This window comes from Primulina tabacum, chromosome 15 (genome assembly GCF_025594145.1).
Source record: "Primulina tabacum isolate GXHZ01 chromosome 15, ASM2559414v2, whole genome shotgun sequence".
In the NCBI taxonomy this organism is placed as follows: Eukaryota; Viridiplantae; Streptophyta; class Magnoliopsida; order Lamiales; family Gesneriaceae; genus Primulina; species Primulina tabacum.
In genome coordinates, this window is record NC_134564.1 from 37,379,438 (window position 1) to 37,399,543 (window position 20,106).

At 36.1% G+C, this 20,106-nt stretch overlaps 2 protein-coding genes across 3 annotated transcripts; both read left to right on the forward strand.

Annotated features, from left to right (window-relative positions):
• The first annotated feature begins 9,340 nt into the window (after positions 1-9,340).
• LOC142526776 (uncharacterized) lies at positions 9,341-13,185 on the forward strand. 2 transcript variants are annotated; one of them, XM_075631355.1, is made up of 6 exons: positions 9,341-9,975; positions 10,453-10,685; positions 10,761-10,898; positions 10,970-11,527; positions 11,564-12,756; positions 12,879-13,185. In XM_075631355.1, the coding sequence occupies exons 1-5, from the start codon at positions 9,501-9,503 to the stop codon at positions 12,668-12,670; spliced, it is 2,511 nt and encodes an 836-aa protein (XP_075487470.1). In that variant the 5' UTR covers positions 9,341-9,500; the 3' UTR covers positions 12,671-12,756; positions 12,879-13,185. The 2 variants fall into 2 exon arrangements, with proteins under 2 accessions (XP_075487470.1, XP_075487468.1); XM_075631353.1 differs by having other exon boundaries at positions 10,970-12,756.
• A 4,438-nt stretch (positions 13,186-17,623) lies between these two features.
• LOC142526176 (uncharacterized) lies at positions 17,624-19,627 on the forward strand. Its single transcript, XM_075630428.1, has 2 exons — positions 17,624-17,642; positions 18,903-19,627. The coding sequence occupies exons 1-2, from the start codon at positions 17,624-17,626 to the stop codon at positions 19,625-19,627; spliced, it is 744 nt and encodes a 247-aa protein (XP_075486543.1).
• Positions 19,628-20,106: the final 479 nt, after the last annotated feature.

Genomic DNA, 20,106 nt, shown 5'->3' on the forward strand with positions numbered 1-20,106 from the left:
AAAGGGACTTTTATTGAGAGGCCGATGTTCACAAACCGACACTTAAAAAAATCGAAAATATTTATCATGGTTATTGAGGATTGGGATATCGATAGGGTTCGCAACTCGGCTCCTCAATCAAATCCAAATATTAATTTGAATGAAAACTACCCACATTCTATCATTATTTTAAAATTAACGTTTTGATGACAATTACCATGGATAAACACTTCTATTTTTTGGAACATTTTAAATTTTAATGATTGAACAAGATTGGTGATCCAACGAATAAATACACAACTCAACTCAATTCAATGAGGCAAAATGAACTTTCACAGTAATTTTGCTAAGAAGTCTAACTGATTACAAAGTCACACTGATAAAACATAAGAAAGATACTGATAGTCAAACTGAATCAAAGTTAACTGATGAAACTCAACTAGCAGTCTATTTATTTGATCAGTCGATTTAAATTAATGTATTCCCTGAAAAATCAGTATAATAAGTGATTAATGATCAGAACACAGCTAAAATAATAGATAAAGCTTTCCATATTAACAGTCATATTCTCTGAAAAAGTTTTCCGTGAGCCAAACTGAAATAGCTAGCATATGCTAATAAATCGTTATCTGATCATTTTGATGATCAAAATTGTGCTTATAATTTAGCTGTGAAATATCAAATATGTGTGTTTAGCCCAAATATTTGAAGTTCAATAAAAATAAAAACCCATCAGACATGAAGGCCCAAATGGTGCTAAGTCCAGGAGAATTATGGTTGGCCCAGGGAAAAGCACGATGGACCATTACACGACGTAGAAATCGTGGGGAGATCGTGGAATGTGGCTGAAACTCCCCCGTGGAAGGTGACAAAAGCAGAATGAGGAATCAGAAAAAGCCCCCGACAAAATCAACACAACAAATCTACAGCAAAGCTCTGCAGAATTCCTCTCAATAGTTCATCTTTTTCCAATTTTCAGTATTTTAGTTCCTTGAGATTTTTACATATTCCTTCAACTTTCTTGTGATAATGTCGTTCAAATTCATAACAGCGTAATTAAATTTGATGTTGTTCATGGATTCCTCCTGTAATTTTGTCTTATTCCTCATTTTGTGTTTGCGTTTTTGAGCCATTTCGAAGGAGTTAGAACTTACGATCGAATCGAGACTCGCAACGCTTGGTAAACGGAGTCAGATCATTCACAACTTTGGCACGATCACATGCCTGGCACGCCCGCAAATTTTCGTGACAAACAAGTTGGCACGCCCGGTGGGACACAATGCGTCCATAGCGTACTGAGAAGAGTGAAGGAATTCCTCCATCACTGGGGAAAGGTCATCGCTCACAAGAAGAGTTTCAGGAAACTGATGCAGAAGAAAGAACGGTTGAAAGGCTCGTACACCAGTTCGAGGAAGAGACTATGAAGGAAAGAATTGTTGTTTATGGTGGTGATGGGTCTTCGCCGAACTTCATGTTGGCCATGGAGAAAAATATCCACAGCGATCTTAAGGAAATGACTCAAACTTTCGCTACTGTCATGATGGAATTTGTGGCAGAAATGAAGGAATGGAGAAAGTCTGCAAAAGGCGAAGTGGTTATACCAGAGAGTGATAAACTTCAAGAGAATGACGTCAAGCTACTGAAAGATCAAGGCCAAGGATCAGGAGTTTCTCAGGCAGGTGAAAGTTGCCGCTTGGGGGAAGCACGAATTCCTGAATCTGCCAGGGAAGGGAGATACACTCCTCCGCACAAAAAGGATGAGGAGTTGGGGTTGAAATTCCAAAACTGCATCAACAGTAAACAAATGGCTGGTAACGTGTTCTCTGTGACGTCTCCTAACTTATATCCAGGGATGTATGTTAATGGGGGAATGCGTGGATATTCAGCGCCAGGTTTGGGGAATAACACTCGGGGGGCAATCTATCCTCCTCACCAGTTAAGACAAACTCCAACATTGGATTTTGAGATGGTATGTGATGTGATTCAAGAGTTGTATGGCCTAGGAGTGAGGCCAATCAACCGACCAGAATTCCATAAACCGTATCCTGATGTTGTGGATCGTGACAACCCTTATCAAAAAGGATACCGCATTCCAGACTTCACGTTATATTTCGGGGAAGACGGTCAATCCAGCGTGGAACATGCGGCCAGGTTTACAATTCAGTGTGGGGAATTGGAAAATTTGGATAACTTTTTCAACTATAAGTTATGTTTGTTTCCCAATTCATTGACTAGTATTGTTTTTACTTGGTATGCCACACTGCCTCGAAAAATGATGTTTGTGGTAAAGGAGAACAAGACAGAAACTTTTCATGGAAAAGGCCGCTGTCACAGTGGAGATGATATGTATTATATAGGAGGAATATGAGGTACAGTAGGGGATCCATGGCCAAAAGGCCAGAGAACCAGCACCTCGGAAATGTTTCGTTTCATGGGTCAATGAATGGTGAGGGAAGGAGTGACCGACAGTCATTCCAGAAGTTAATACAGAGGCCACCACCTCTAGACACCAATAATAGATATGAAAGAGAATTTCGTTTTGTTATTCCTCCCAGAGCAATCCCCAATGGTGTATGGAAACGGGTAGAGCATCCAAAGTTCCTAAAACTACTTTCTCGGACCCAAAAACGACGTTTGTTGAGAGAAAAAGCTGCTGAGCGCAGATCTAAGGTGGAGGAATCACTAAGAGAGAAGAAAAAATTTGGGAGGAAGGCTACTGAAAATAAAGAAGAGGAAGATGATGACTTGTTGACGGAGGAAGACAATAATGTTGTCAAGAAAGCTACTTTCAGGGTGGGACATATTCTCATTTCATTTGAATGTGTCACTGGTTCGTTAATGCTGCCAGAGGAGTTTAAACGCAAAAGAACATTTGAATCCAATGTATTCACTGAAAATCAGAGTGGTACAGAATCCATTCAAACTGATATTTTGAATGAGAGCGTCGATGTTCTTGTCAATGAAGAGAAAAGAGTGTTGATGAAACGACCCACCAACGAACCAACGAAATGACTAAGCATATCAAACCACTCTACATTGTAGCGCATGTGAATGGAAAGCCGTTGTCTAGAGTGCTGATAGATAATGGGTCAGCTGTGAATATTCTACCATACAGGATTCTTCAAAAGTTGGGGAAGAATGTGGAAGACTTGATTCCTACCGAAGTCTCTGTGGCGGCTTTTATCGGGGAATCTACAAAAACTTTAGGAGTGTTGCCAGCGAATGTTACTGTAGGATCCCGATCCTCGCTGTCAGCCTTTTTCGTGGTCAATTCAAGTGCTAGCTTTCATGCTTTGTTAGGAAGGGATTGGATTCACACCAATCATTGTGTACCATCATCCATGCACCAGTTACTGTTGATGTGGAAAGGGGATGAAGTGGAAGTGGTACAGGCTGATTCGCAGCCGTATCAATCTAATTCCAACGCAGTTGAGGCTAGATATTATGATGGAGCTTTCGGACCTATTAGAATCCGTGATTACAAGGTGAATGGACAGCAAGGAACAGTCTACATGGACTCCGAGAAAGTAAGGGAAGCAGTTGAAAAAATTCTCAAACCCATTGCCATGGTCTCTCCTAGACCCATGGTTCGACCTATTATCGAGGAGGTCGATGATTAAATTCACTAAAGAAGAGATGGAAGTGGCTGCAACTTCCGAATGGAAAGCCACATTGCAGGAGCTGGTGAATGAGGTACAATCTCAGGAATTATGGGACATCGACGGAACTGAAATAATATTTGAAGATGAATGTGATAGCAGTAAGGAAGAAAATTTACAAATAGAGGATTTAATCTTAGCTCTGGCTCAGATGAAAGATCGACAGCCGGAGACAGGTGGTTCATAAAGATGGAATAGATGGGAAGTATTGTACAAAGTAGGCTGGATGGCCACTTTGGTTAGTTTTGTCATATTACTTCATAAGAAATTTCTGTAAATATGTGAAGAATAGGCTTTTAAGCCATTCTTTGCTGAAGTTCTTTGTAAATAGTGATAGAGTATTGTGAATAAATAAAATGATTACTCATGAAATTCGATGTAGTTGATGTATTTTGAGAGGAATATTTTTTGTGTTGGTTGGCCAAATTGATGAAAAATTGAAGTTTGCTTATGGCATATCTTGAAACCTTGGAGAATATTGTTTGAAAAATGTTGTTTAACAGTTGATTGATAACAAGCAGTGTTGACCCGCAATGTTTGCGTCAATGTTGAAGAAAACGGGCTTTTGGCTGTTTTTTTTAGTTTTTAGAAAAATTTTGGCAGAGTTTCCTTTATAAATGTGATATGTCAAAATTGTAAACACCTGCAAATATATCCCAAGCAACATATACAAGAACAACAATGCATTTTACCAACAAAGTTTGGCTTTCAAGCCACTTTCTCAACTCTACACATAAAAAAAAAAACACTTGCCAAATCATGGTAAACAAGTGTAAAAACATACACCTACTGTCCCTAGCCTACATATTTTATTTCCTCTTGATGTGTCTGACACTCCTCCATACATATATGCTCAGCCGGTTGCAGAGATATTCATCAAAGCTTGGTAATTTTCTTTTTGATAGGCCAGCGACACTACCACGGGGAATTTTCATCTTTATTGGTCTTTAAGATATTTTCTTGTATTGGCCTTTGAAATAAATTCTCGATTTCTCCAACTATGTTCCTGCGAAATAAATGGGACCAAGTGATGAATAACAGAGTGTTGATCAGCAAACTATGAATGCTCAAATAATAATGCAACATAACAGCGAAGAAGAAGAGCATCTACTAAGCAGGATGGAAGATGACCAAGTGAATGACAGTTGGATGATTTATATATACCTCATTTCCATCTTCTGAAATCCATCAGACTCTGCCATCTCAATCAGATCTAATTTATACAGTGCTAGCTAATGATTTGGGCAAAAGAAGAGCAACTCGTGTGGTTGTGTTCTCAATATGAAGATTACAGAAGTTGCACTAGCCAAAGGCCAAGTCCTGAATATGCACAGCAAGGTAGCACCTTTGTTGAAGTGCAACACCCATTGTTACTTATCAAAAATTCATTCAGACATATTCACAAACATCTTGCATGCAGCATGAAATGTGACATATTCTACAATATTTTTGTGATGGAGCATTGAGAAAGATGGTTAAATATACCTACCTTGAGAAGGTATGGTTTGATGTCAAGGAGATTGATGATGGCAACTTTCAGAAAATGGGATGACATCACAAAGTCGATGGAGCAGCAATTTCTTCGTGAAAATCGGTGGGCACCGATGGAGGTTTGGGGGAAGTGAGAAAGAAAGAAATAAAGAAGGGTTTATGGAAAGTGAGAGGAATTAGGGGGTTCAGGGAATGCACACTTGGATTTAACTCGATCGAAGAAAAACATGTGTCTCGGTCAATTCATATTCAAATCCATAGAACCAATCCTTTCAAAATCATATGACTGTACGTGAGCTTTAAATAACCAACTGGGCCAAATTGGTCAAAGTAGCCAAATAGCCAAAATGAGCCAAATTTGCCATTGGCCCAAATTGACTAGGGGGCAGTTGTTTAGCCCAAATATTTGAAATTCAATAAAAATAAAAACCCATCAGACATGAAGGCCCAAATGGTGCTAAGTCCAGGAGAATTATGGTTGGCCCAGGAAAAGCACGATGGACCATTACACGACGTAGAAATCGTGGGGAGATCGTGGAATGTGGCTGAAACTCCCCCGTGGAGGGTGACAAAAGCAGAAAGAGGAATCAGAAAAAGCCCCCGACAAAATCAACACAACAAATCTACAGCAAAGCTCTGCAGAATTCCTCTCAATAGTTCATCTTTTTCCAATTTTCAGTATTTTAGTTCCTTGAGATTTTTACATATTCCTTCAACTTTCTTGTGATAATGTCGTTCAAATTCATAACAGCGTAATTAAATTTGATGGTGTTCATGGATTCCTCATGTAATTTTGTCTTATTCCTCATTTTGTGTTTGCGTTTTTGAGCCATTTCGAAGGAGTTAGAACTTACGACCGAATCGAGACTCGCAATGCTTGGTAAACGGAGTCAGATCATTCACAACTTTGGCACGATCACGTGCCTGACACGCCCGCAATTTTCGTGAGAAACAATGTGTAATTGAGAGCAAGATGTCTTATTACTCAAAATGTTTATGTTGAAATTTTATTAAGAGTTTCAGTTAGATATGGTTAAATCCTACTGAAGTGAGTGCTTTTAAATTACTTGTAATTACTAAAGTCTTTTAGTGCAAACCTTCCGCGATGAAGAAGGGGTAACGTATGGGTTTTGAAATCTCCAAACATCCAGATACAACCTTGTGTTTATTTACTTTTAAGTCTACATACTTTATATTATTCTGGAAACTTCAACTGATTTTCTTGATAAGCTATTTGTTCAACAATTTTCAGTAAGCCTACTTCCACAAAATTCATATTAATTGACTTACCGAAAACTCAAATGACAAGAACAAAATTTCAGTTTTGCTAACCCAACAAAAATATTTTCTGAGATAAAAATATTCATCATTCTAAATTTATTTTCAATTCTAACATTAATAATAGTGAATTTCACAATATTAATGCCTATATTTGTTGTAGGATGGTGAAAAATACATTATATTTTTGGAAAATATAATTGTTCAATATATACAATACATTGTGCGTTCCAATGCATGTTATATTTAATAATAAAATGTACTTTTATTTTTAATATTAAAATTTAATGATTTGTAATATAGTATTTTAATATATGTATGTAGCGATAATATTGAAATGTAAGAAAATGGATAAAATGAGAGAAAATTTTGTTGATTTGTTTTATAAATAAATAAATATAAGTAATTTACTTTTAATTTTTTTTCAATATGGTTGAATTGTTTTTGAATACTAAATAGGTAGTCCATGAAAAAAAAAATAACACACACACGACGAGTGACCCTCCTTAGGATCCATCCAACCAATCATCAAAAGCAATGATTGAGCAAAAGTGGAAATAACATTAAATAATTATACTATGACAAATTATTAATTAATTAATCAATCAATCAAGGATCGAGACTATAAAAAATTATAATATATATTTTGCATGTGATTTCTTAAAAACTTCAAACGTTGCTCATAATTTAATTACATCCATTCAAGTTAATACTTATTTACATAACACGTCCTTTCACGTAATTATAACGACTATTTGATAACTAGAACGATATATTAGTTATATTCTCATTTTTACTCGAGTTTTATAATAATTGATGTTAAAATAGTTATATTCTCCGTATCTTTTAACTTATTTATACTCATTATAGGCCTTTATAAATTATAATCAATCTCACATAACAAACTTCAAATAAAGTAAGGTGTTATTAGTATCATTATCATAAATAAATAATTAAATATATATATATATATATATATATATATATATATAAATGGATATAGATATGATAGTAAATTAATATACATAGATATAGATACACATACGACAATTAAAAAAAAATTACCCCGTCTACAGAGAAACATCGTGCAACATGTGGAACACATCAAAGATCGTTCCTTAGGGATCAGATCACTAATATCTCAAGAAATTGACAATTATACATATAATAAACAATATCGAGAGTATGAGAAAACAATTCCTTATTACGACAACGTCAGCAATGGAAAATTTGTAATTTTAGTAATCTAAATTTGTTTTAGTATTTTTGTCAGGAAACCATTAAATTAATTTATTAAATATGATTTATTGGACATCAATTCTCTAATACATATCACATGTACCGAAAATAAAACTTATATTACACATTTTAGAATATACATAAACAACAATTTTTTTTTCTCCCATTTTAAAATATCGAAAGTCATTTTGCTTTATTATATTTATTTCCAGAACTTCTTCATAGGGGCTCCCTTCCATACCTCAATTCAAAGTGGCTCTATTTCATTATATTTTATCCATATTAGTAGATGAATTTTAATGTGAGCAATATGATCTTTATTCTCACTACATGTGTCACACAAGAGATAACTATTGTAAAATATATCATATTCGATGAATTGTGGTTTCATAAAAAAAAAAGACTAAAACCAAAAAAATAATTCTAGTTAATGTATGAAAACCAAATTTTAATTCAACTTATATGAATAAAACCCAAAATATTTCAACTTACAAGACTAATATTACAATTTTCCGAGATTTTAATTTGCCTCATGATTAATAATTACAGATTCAATTTTAAGTTGTGTACAAATTCCTATAAAATACTATTGCGTGCGTGCTCTCAATTTAATTTCTTATTCTGTACATACGTAACAAATATCCATATTGAAGCTATAGCTGTTTACTAAAATATACTAGCAAATTAAAGGTTTTATCGAAAAATCAAACAATTATTGACCTGCTTTTGAAATCTATCCCAAGTTCCTATCTGCCGGTCAGTTGCGGGCCTCAACTTTATTCAGACTCGGTGTAGATTGTAAACAGCGTATTAGAAAATAGGAAGTAGTCCAGACACTTCAAAAGGTTAACTTTTATTTTAAGTGTGATTAAATTTATATACATTTATCTTAAACTATGGATTTTATTTTTTTCTGTGCGTTACCCGAGTACATATATGATGGGTATATTCCAATTCTATTATTTAGCCCATTGTTAAAATCCAAATTGATTAGAAAGGCCAAGCTCATTAGACACTCGTAAAAAATCTATAAATAAAAGAATACTATCATTATTTTATGTTTAAACTATTTAGCGTTTGGATAACATCTTTAAATTATTTTTTGACTTGAGCGTCGGAGTGTCTACGCCGGACGAACCTCGACACCTCTGACGTTTGTTTGTGACATAGTTGATAACCCACAAAATTTTCTTTTCACCAATTACTTGAACTCGCTTACGAGCTAGCTGGAACACCGATCTATGATTACTTAGATCCGTTTACGAGCCTTCAGAATAATTTATATAATCACAATTTTTAGCTACATGTATATGTTTTCTAATTTGAAATTATATTGTTCCGATTTTTTTAATATAAAATGCACCAATAAATATTTGTTCCGATCTGTTAAATTCACGTGGCCATTACTTCTGGACCCATGAAATTAAATAGTAAACCTAATGGGGTGAGTGTTTTTTTTCTTAAAATCCCCAACCAATTTATATTGGCCACGTTTTTCTCCTTATCCAACAAACCAGCCCAAACCCAATTAGTATTCGTTAATAAATATATGATCAAGTATATTTTTTCGTATTCTTTATTATTATTATAAACTCGTAATCCCTGAAAAGAAATATTAATTGATTAATTTAAAAAATACAAATAATAAAAATAAAAGGCTAACATGATGCCTGAACGGATTTTATCTTATCTTATATCGATGGGGTACTTTTCCATCGGCTATTCTTTTATTTTTAATAATGAAGGGTCAGTTATACCATAAGTCATCACTGTGAGCTGACTGATTGGTAACACTTTTAATTCTTCAGCCTCAAAGGCATGAAGCCACACAACAGTCAATGAAGATCGGGGTTGATGGGACACCAATTTCTCCACGCCTTCCTTCTGACCTCATTAGCAATCGTAGCTTCTTCCATCCCCCTCGAATTCTCAATCATCGGAGCCAACCCTGATGAGATTCTTGAAGAGCGAATCCCGGAGCTTTTCCAATTATGGAAGGAGAAGCACGGCAAGGTGTACGAGCACGCGGAAGAGGCGGCCACTAGACTAAGGATCTTCCGGACTAATATCAAGTATGTGCTGGAGAAAAACGTGGACAGAAGATTGCCGATGGGGCTCCTCGTGGGGTTGAACAAATTCGCAGATTTGAGCAATGAGGAGTTCAGGAAGATCTACACTAGGAAAATACAGATGCCCTTTGAGAAAAGGAGGAGATATTCGTTGGAGGATGTTCAGCTGAAGATGAAGCTTTCGTCCTGCGAAGCTCCTACTTCTCTGGATTGGAGGGAATACGGCGTTGTTACAGGAGTGAAGGATCAAGGTCAATGTGGTAAGTTTTTTTTTTTTTTTTTTTTATAAATTTCTTACAGCGGTGATTTTTGTGTAAATGGTAGAATATATTTACATATACAAAAAGGAGTGGGGATCGATGATTGAGTTGCGATGACAGCTTGATATTGAAAAGTTCGAATGAGTGGAAATTTCAGGATGTGGGGGCATTGGAAATAATAACATATTATATTGCATCGACTTATCTTGTACTATAGCAAATAGCATCTTCGAAGTTTTTGATATTGGTAATAGTACATTTTAACTGGAAAAATAATTATAATTTAGAAGTTTATAGTTAATTATTGAAAATGTATTTTAAAATCTTATAACCTTTTTTTTAATAAGAACACGAACAAGGAAATGCAAATGAGAAATTATGGTTAATTAAAAAAAGAGTTGGCGATTAAGTATAACTGAGACGTATTGACACCACTACTTTGTAAATCTTGAACCCATGGGTTGGAAATTTTTACAGGAAGTTGCTGGGCCTTTTCTTCCACCGGAGCAGTGGAAGCGATAAATGCCCTGACCACGAGAGAACTGGTTAGCCTCTCGGAACAAGAACTCGTTGACTGTGATTCGACCAATTATGGTTGCGATGGAGGCTACATGGACTATGCTTTTGAATGGATCATTAACAACGGAGGAATCAATGCGGAATCTAATTATCCATACATTGGAAACGATGACAAATGCAACAGCACCAAGGTTTTATCATACATTTTACGTTGAACTTTGAATTTTATATGTGTTGAGAGGCGGAAATTGTGCTTGATTTAACAGGAAGGAGACAAAGTTGTGAGCATTGACGGATACATAGACGTTGAAGAAGAAGAAAGTACCATGCTATGTGCAGTTGCGAAACAGCCTGTTAGCGTTGGGATTTATGGCTCCGCAATTGATTTCCAATTGTATACAGGGGTATGCTAAGCGTTATCTCTCTGGCTTTTATCTACCGCAGTTTGAGATGATTCGGTTTTATTGCTTTGCAGGGGATTTACGATGGGGAATGCTCTGGGAATCCGGATGAAATAGATCATGCAGTGTTGGTAGTGGGATATGGAAGTGAAGGAGATGAGGAATACTGGATTGTGAAGAACTCTTGGGGGAAGGATTGGGGGATGGATGGATATGCTTGGATTAGAAGGAATACTGGATCTAGATATGGTGTTTGTGCGATCAATGCCATGGCTTCTTATCCCACTAAGATACCACCTCTATTTCATTCATTGACACAGTCCTTGGCTCCTATTCCATTCCCACTCCCATTTTTTACACCACCACCACCACCTCCTCCTCCCACCCACTCGCCTCCGCCACCAACTCAATCACCGCCACCTCCACCATCATACTCACCACCTCCACCACCACCAACACAGCCTCTTCCCTCACCCACACAAACTTCGCCGCCACCACCCCCGCCTGTTTCTTTGCCTCCACCACCAACACCACTTCCCCCAACATCACCACTTCCTTCACCTCCTCCGTCACCACCTCCTCCATCGCCACCTCCCTCATCGTCGCCGCCGCCACCACCTCCTCCATCGCCACCCCCCTCATCGCCTCCACCGCCGCCGCCCCTCCATCCACCACCTCATCTATCGCCGCCACCGCCGTCGTCACCGCCACCACCCTCACCACCTCCGCCATCGCCTCCACCACCAACGCCGCTATCACCACCTCCTCCCTCCCCTCCACCACCACCGCCACCGCCACCACCACCTCCTCCGTCAGCCACCACCACCTCATCCATCGCCGCCGCCGCCGTCGCCGTCGTCACCACCACCACCATCGTCACCACCTCTGCCATCGCCTCCACCACCACCATCGTCACCACCTCATGCCATCGCCACTATCGCCGTCGTCAACGCCACCACCCTCACCACCTCCCCCATCGCCGCAGCCACCACCGTCACCTCCACCACCCTCACCTCCTCCCCCATCGCCTCCGCCGCCGCCGCCACCATCTCCACCACCTCCCTCACCCCCACCACCATCGCCTCCACCACCATCACCACCTCCACCATCGCCGCCGCCACCGTCGTCACCGCCACCGTCCTCACCTCCTCCCCCGTCGCCTCCGCCGCCGCCACCCCCACCACCTCCCTCGCCCCCACCACCATCACCATCGCCTCCGCCTCCGTCGTCACCGCCACCACCCTCACCTCCTCCCCCATCGCCTCCACCGCCGCCGCCGCCATCTCCACCACCTCCCTCACCACCACCTCCATCGCCTCCACCACCATCGCCGCCGCCACCACCCTCACCTCCTCCCCCATCGCCTCCACCGCCACCGCCGCCATCTCCACCACCTCCCTCACCCCCACCACCATCGCCTCCACCACCATCACCACCTCCACCATCGCCGCCACCACCGTCATCACCGCCACCACCCTCACCTCCTCCCCCATCGCCTCCACCGCCACCGCCGCCCTCTCCACCACCTCCCTCACCCCCACCACCTCCTCCACCATCGCCTCCACCACCATCACCACCTCCACCACCATCACCACCTCCACCATCGCCTCCAGTGCCACCTCCAATTCCACCACGACCACCACAACCCCCACCACCACCACCCCCACCATCCCCTACTTTATGTGGAGACTTTTCCTTCTGTCCACCACGTACCACATGCTGCTGCCGCTTTCATATATGGGGCATTTGTCTCATTTATGATTGTTGTCCACTAAATAGTGCGGTTTGCTGTAATGGCTCTGAATATTGTTGTCCAATTGAATTCCCCATTTGTGATGTGTACGAAGGTCTTTGTCTCAAGGTATGCAATACCATATTAACAGTTTCAAAAATAAATCTATTGAATATCATGCATGTGAATATGTGATTATAGGTATTCCCATGCACAGTCCATAATCATTTATATTCTTATTTTTTGTTAAGAAACGTGGAGATTACTTGGGATTGAGAGCAGGGAAAAGGAAACCGTCAAGACATAAATTTCCATGGAGTAAAATTGAAGAAAATGAAAAGGAGCATCAACCTCTTCGATGGAGAAGGAATCCGTTAGCTGAAATGCGGTAAAAACTTGGGGAGCATTGGTCATCTTGCTTTGCAATTTTACGTTCAAACTTTCCGATTTTTATTCGAGCTTCACTGGTAACAAGATTTGTGTTGGTTTTGCCACTCAACGTTTTTGAAAAATAAATTTGATAAGATAATGGTTAAAATTCATAATGTTGACAAGAAATATAGTAACTACTGTCCAATTTGTTATAAAATTGACAACAATAAAATGACTATTTTTAACTAAATAAATGAATATTGAATAGGGAGGAGGATGTGAACATTTTTAGAGAGTACAAACTCAAAACACAGACACACACACACAAAATTTATTTTTCTTACTATTAACAAAATAGATGAATTGATATAGAATTAACTAAAACAAGAATGGTAAAACACAAATTTTCTTTATCAATACTTAGCTTTGCTTAAACGCCGCCCTGAAGTTGACAGCAAATTAATTTCAAGGTATGTTTTAATTTTAATGAATGGAAACATCGCATTGGAATAATATAATTATGATTCAAATTCATGTCGAACCCCAGCCAGCTCCCATTTACCGGTACTGTTATTCATTTTTTTTTGTAAAAATAATGAATATACACCTGTTTTAAGATATTATTTAATGTTTATTGTCATTAATCTATAAGGTAAAATTTTGTTCACACTGGTACAATAAATTAGTGAAAATGCCTCTTATGACGCCATCTTAATGGTCTATATCCATGAGACGCATCGACTCGACGTATATTTGTTATGAAAAATAATATTTTTAGTATAAAAAATATTAAATTTTCATTAGTTAGATAGGGTTGGAGATCAGACAATCTCAAAATAATATTTTTTGTAAAATAGTACATAATATATTTAATTCTCAATGATTCTTTATTATCTTTGGATGAAAAAGACAAATGTATGTAGGATCCTGAATGAAATTTTAATCATTATCTTATTAAATTAGGATAGTCTTGGTTTGAGTATTTGGACCACATACGAAGAATGCCCACGGTTAAAAGACAATTTTAATAGTTCAATATTTAATAAATACAGCACATAACAAGCTGAAATTCGGTGTCTATTCCTCACCAATGGCAACACGTTAACGAAATAAGGATCGGTTGTGTGACTTACAAGATGCTCGTCAAACATTGCAGCTAGCTTCTCACCGTAACATCGGATTTCTCCGCCTGTGGATACTCTACGTTTGGATCTTGGCAGCTTATAATGAGAGCACTAATCGCTGTGCAATTGGAGGTGTAATCCGAAATCACGAGGGTCAACCGATATTTGTTTTTGGGAAGAAATGAGAAACCTTTATCTGTCTTGTATGCAGAGCTTTTTGTTATAGGAGGTTTTTAAGATCTCTAGATAACATAATATAAGGATTCACCTAATTATTTCAGACTTTCTCCTCGTTGTGCAAGCAACACTACAAGAAAAATGTCATACCGTTGTCGTAGCCCTTTTAAAACTGTTGTTAAATGGTTCGCTCAAAGACAATGGTTTTTCACAGTTGTCGTAGCTAGCAATTTGCGACGGTTTTAAAAACCGTCGCAAATGAAAACCGATGTCGTAGCTACAATTTTCGACGGTTTTGACAACCGTCGCAAATTATAGTTAACCGTCGCAAATGATATTTGCGACGGAAAGCATATATAAACTGTCGCTACATTTAGCGACGGTTTATATGAGTTCTGTCGCTAATATTTTAGGTAAAATAAAAAAAATTAAGAATTTAATAAATTTGTGTTTTGAATTGGTACAATCGTATAAGAGATAAAAAAAATTTAAGTGTTGTAAAGTGATAAAATCGTGTAAAAGATAAAAATTTTAATTGTTTTGAAGTAGTAAAAAAATCGTGTAAGAGATAAAAATTTTAAGTGTTGTGAAGTAGTAAAATCGTGTAAGAGATAAAAATTTTAAGTGTTGTGAACTTGTAAAATCGTGTAAGTGAGAAAAATTTTAAATGTTGTGTAGTGAAGTGGAAGAAAATGGAGCGAATTTACAGGTATTTACAGAGAGTAGTATAAGAAAATGGAGGGAAAGTTAGGTGTGATCGAATTTTTGAAATTTGCGACGGTTGTCTTTCAAGATTCCGATTTTTCCTAGATTGTAAAAAAATTCAAGATTCCGATTTTTCCTAGATTATATATATAGGTTTATGATGAAAAAATATGATAAAATGTGGTATTATTTGTAACTAAAAGGATGTTTGGCCAAAAATAGCTTATAAATTGTTTTACAGTTTATAAGCTCTCATAATTTGTTTGATAAAAAAAGTTTCAAACAAATTGTAAGCTGTCAAAATAAGTTGCTAACACCTTATAAACCATTTTAAAAAAAGTAGAGACGCCCCATATTTTTTCCAAAAAAAATTATTTTTATATTTTATTTCTCCAAAATATCATCATATATTTTCTTAAATCCTCATTTTATCAAAGCTCTTTAAATCTTCACTTTATCATTTTGTTTTTTTTAATCATATTTAAAATACGATTTTATTCTATCTTTTTGTTAGAATATAAAAGAAAGTGTTAATATTTTATTGAGTAAATATTAAATACAATTTTTTTAATCAATATTGTATTTATACACATTAAAAATAATATTAAATAATTTTTCTCCAAAGAACATAAAATGTTCTAAACATAAATATAAAATATATTTATTTTTTAAAATTATAAAATTATTTTCACGCACACACACATATATATACAATTATAATTATAATTATATAAATATATAACTACTTACATTAATACATATAATTTTAACTTTTTTAATAATTTTGACAATAAAAAATATTATAATACCAAACACGTTAATATTTTCAAGTGGTTTAAAACAAGTTCATTTAAACACTTTAACATATTATCTATAAAATCAGACATCACATCTTATATGCTTTTAAAACAACTCATAAGATGCAAGAGTGTATATGTTAACATATTTAAAACAACGTTGTTTTAAATAAGTTTACTCAAACACTCTTTGAACAATAATTCTTTTGGGCAATCTCTTACTATATTTCATGAGCAGGGAGCATCAATGAGAAGAAAAACAATGGGTAGAAGCTTTAATTTACAGAAAAATTTGAGGGTAAGCAACTAACAATTTCTAATTTAGGGAAATATTAAAGAGAAGTTATTAAATTTATATGTTGGGAAGAAGTGAGAAAAATAAAAATTGGGTAGTGTTTGAAAATAAAAGTGAAAAAAGAAAATTTTTAAGCTAGAGTACTGTTTGGTATAGAATTGCTTTTAATACCTTATTTTTAGCAAAATTTAATTGGATAACAAACATTCCTCTCTTCAAAATTATTGAGGGTAAGAGCATCAAATAAATTTTTACTTATTTATCAAAATACCATAATCACAATAATCAAAATCACCATGAGATTAACTTTGACATTTTGATTAAATTATGCATAAACTAACACAAAATCTAGGGTTAAGAACAAAAAAAAAAAGAGAAGTGATTATTGAAAATCAATTTTTTTAGATGTTTCCAATACTCTTTTAAAAACATATGAAAATAAATCGGGCATATCCATTATAAAATTTAATGAAAATCGTTCCCTTTTATGATAATAGGCTTGCCATCCTATTTTGATGAGAAGATTTAGAACAATTGTTGGAATTATTTTGTGGGCTCACATAATTTAATTAATTGTACATGGACAAGCTATCTAATAAAGGACCCAATAAAATGATCTAATTAATTATGGGTTTCCAAAGTATTAAATAAATTGGTATGGTCCACCTTATGTGTAGAAATCCAGCCCAATTAGGTCTTCTGTGATGGGTTGAAGACTGCTAATGTTATATAATGTTATGGTCCCCAAGGCACAGAGAATATAACACAGAATACATACGGCACACGTATTCTAGATATCTCTCCTTCTCCCATCAAAGGCAAGAATAAGGTGGTCGATTCTCTGTTGCCTTGGAAGATCCATAACTCTGACGGTATATCAATCAATGGATTCTGGTATGTTTTTACTGTTATTCATATTTTCTGATAATTCGACATGAATTCCTGGCGTGTTGTGATATATGGATTTAATCACATGATTTATAGATTTATTTTATTAAATCTCCAACAAGTGGTATAGGAGCCAGATTCATGTTGAATTATGAGAATTTTGTTTATTGATGGATCGAAACAGAAAATTATGTTTTATTCACAGATTAGAGACGATTTTTTAGTCTATAAATTTTTGGATTCAGACCTGATTTTTTCTTAAAATTTTTTGAATTTGAATATAAATAAATTCATGCTCTTTGGATCTAGAATTTTCGATTTTTTTCATCCAAAAATTCTGATTTATTTTCGAAAAAAAAATCGAAAATCTGAAAAATAAAAATTCGATTTTTCGAATTTTGAATAGAGCCGCCGGATTTTGGGCCAATCGAACGTTTTCCGGCAACTTTCCGGCGGTGAATGTTTGGGCGTTCTCTTTTCCATCTCCTGGCGCCCATATTAGTATGGTTTATCGATCGAAAACCGCCGCGACATGATCGAATTTTGTGACTGAATCTCGGAAGCTATGGTTGCTCGATTTCCGTCCGATTTTTTGAGGATTTCGATCGAATTCAGGCATTTTTGTGGTCTGAGATGGTATGGATGTGGTCGGCGATGGTAAGGCGATCCTGGGTCGTGGTCGCCGCCGACTGATATCGTCGGAGGAGGGGGCGGTGCCGGTTTCAGGACTAGGGTTAGGGTTTTTTTTTCGAATTTTGGGATTTTTTTTTGGTGATTTAAGGCCTTGTTTGGTTGTCCAAATTTTGAAATCCAGAATTTTGACTATTTATTAAATTTTGACTTCCGCAATTCTGATTTCTGAAATTAAATTAGATCATTTCAAAATTTAATTGCATGAAATAAAATTAATATGAAATTATTCTTATTTTATCGTCTTTGTTTATTTCGATAAAATATTTGTGGATGAATAATTATAAAGTGCAAATATTTTATTTCTTGCATATTTGATCTCTATGTTTTATTTGGCCCAATCAAAGTTAAATTAATATCTTGTATCTCAAATTTGGTTAAATTTAAATTTCATGTTAATAAAGTGATTTTTTGAGATATGTAGATATTGTTCAAGTTCAAAATAAATTGTGTTTCAATTTATGCGAAAAATAGTCGGCCCAAAGGAAGACTATTTTTTGGCCAAATTTCAAACACAATGGATGATTTTAAAGTGCATCTAGATCTATGCGGAAATTAATCGGCCCAAAGGAAGATTATTTTCTGGTCAGATTTTAGATTCAATATATCTTTTTCAAGTGCATTTATATCTATGCGAAAAAATAGCCGGCCCAAAGGAAGACTATATTTTGGCCAGATTGCAGATTTAAAAAAAAAAATTGTGTTTATATCTATGCAGAAAATAATCGGCCCAAAGGAAGGTTATTTTTTGGCCAGATTATAAGCACATAATTATGTGGTCTTAAAGCGTGTCAAAACTATGCAGAAATTAATCGGCCCAAAGGAAGATTATTTTCTTGCCAGATTGTAGACACATTATATGATATTAAATTGTGTTAAATTTATGCGGAAAATGATCGGCCCAAAGGAATGTCATTTTCTGGCCAATTTTGCACAATATGTGGTACGAAATATGTGATAATTTCGGATTTATCCATGCATGCAATTGTCGGTCCAAAGAAAGGCATATTGTTGGCCGGATTTATTATCCATATTTAATAACCACGATGTTTGAGTGTACCACTTACAAATTGTTGTTTTTGTCCAAAGACTAAATATCAATGTTGTGTTAGGTATTCTTTTTTATGAGCCCACCACCAGCATGCTTATATTTTGTGATTTATTTAATTTAAATATATGCATGGACTATATTTTATTGTGAGTTTTTTTTGTTCAATTTTTTTATAGCATCTTCTATATCTGCCAATCTGAACAACGTTCCAGTACTTAATGGCTCAAACTTCAAGAAATGGAAAGAGCATGTTATGATAGTGCTCGGCTGCATGGATTTGGACTATGCGCTAAGGGAAGATCGCCCCACACTTTTGACCAGTTCAGGAACTGCTGATCAAAAAGGTTCTTTGGAAAAGTGGGAGCGATCAAATCGCATGAAGCTGATGATTATGAAACATTCCATTCCGGATACTATAAGGGGTGCAATTCCTGAAGAAAATGATGCCAAAAAGTTCCTTACTCAAATAGCAGATCGTTTCGCTGCAAACGAAAAGGTCGAGACAAGTACTATTCTGAATAAACTTGTCTCAATGCGGTACAAAGAGAAAGGGAACATAAGGGAGTACATAATGAAAATGTCAAATCTTGTGACTCGACTAAAATCATTCAAGTTGGAATTGTCGGAAGACATATTCGTGCATTTAGCCTTGATCTCTCTGCCTGCACAATTTAATCAATTCAAAATAAGTTATAATACCCAGAAGGAAAAGCGGACTTTGAATGAGTTTATTGCGCAGTGCGTTCAGGAGGAGGAGAGATTGAAACAAGATGTGATTGAAAGTGCTTCACTTGGCATAACTATCAAGGTAATTGCATCAATAAGAAAAGGAAATGGAGCAATAAGGAAGGAAACTTTGGGACTTCACAGCGTATGGAGCAACATAAACAAGATAAAGTGATTACTAGTTTCTTTTGCAAAAGGACTAATGGACATGTGAAGAAGGATTGTCTCAAATACGCCAATTGGCGTGCAAAGAAAGGGTTGCCTAAGGAGCCGGTTGCCAACTGATGGTGAAAGATACATCTTATGGAAAATGACAATAAAACTGTTGGTGTTTTTTTTTTTTTTTTGCTTTATTTAGGAACTGAGTTTTTTATTTTTTGGTATTTGAATTTGAAAAACGAAATTTGATTTTAGTTTCACGTTTGGACAAATCAATTTTTTCCTTTATCCATGTAGTATTTTCAATTTTTCGAAATTCAAATATGTTTGGTATGAATTCCTTGATTGATAAGTTTGATAAATTGAACATCAATATTTTAAATGACATTGACATTATGCATGCATGAAATTTTGAAATTAAATATAAATTAATTTCGTATGTTGACTTTAGTGGGAGTGAGTAAATTGGAAAGTCAACATTGAGAATAATATATT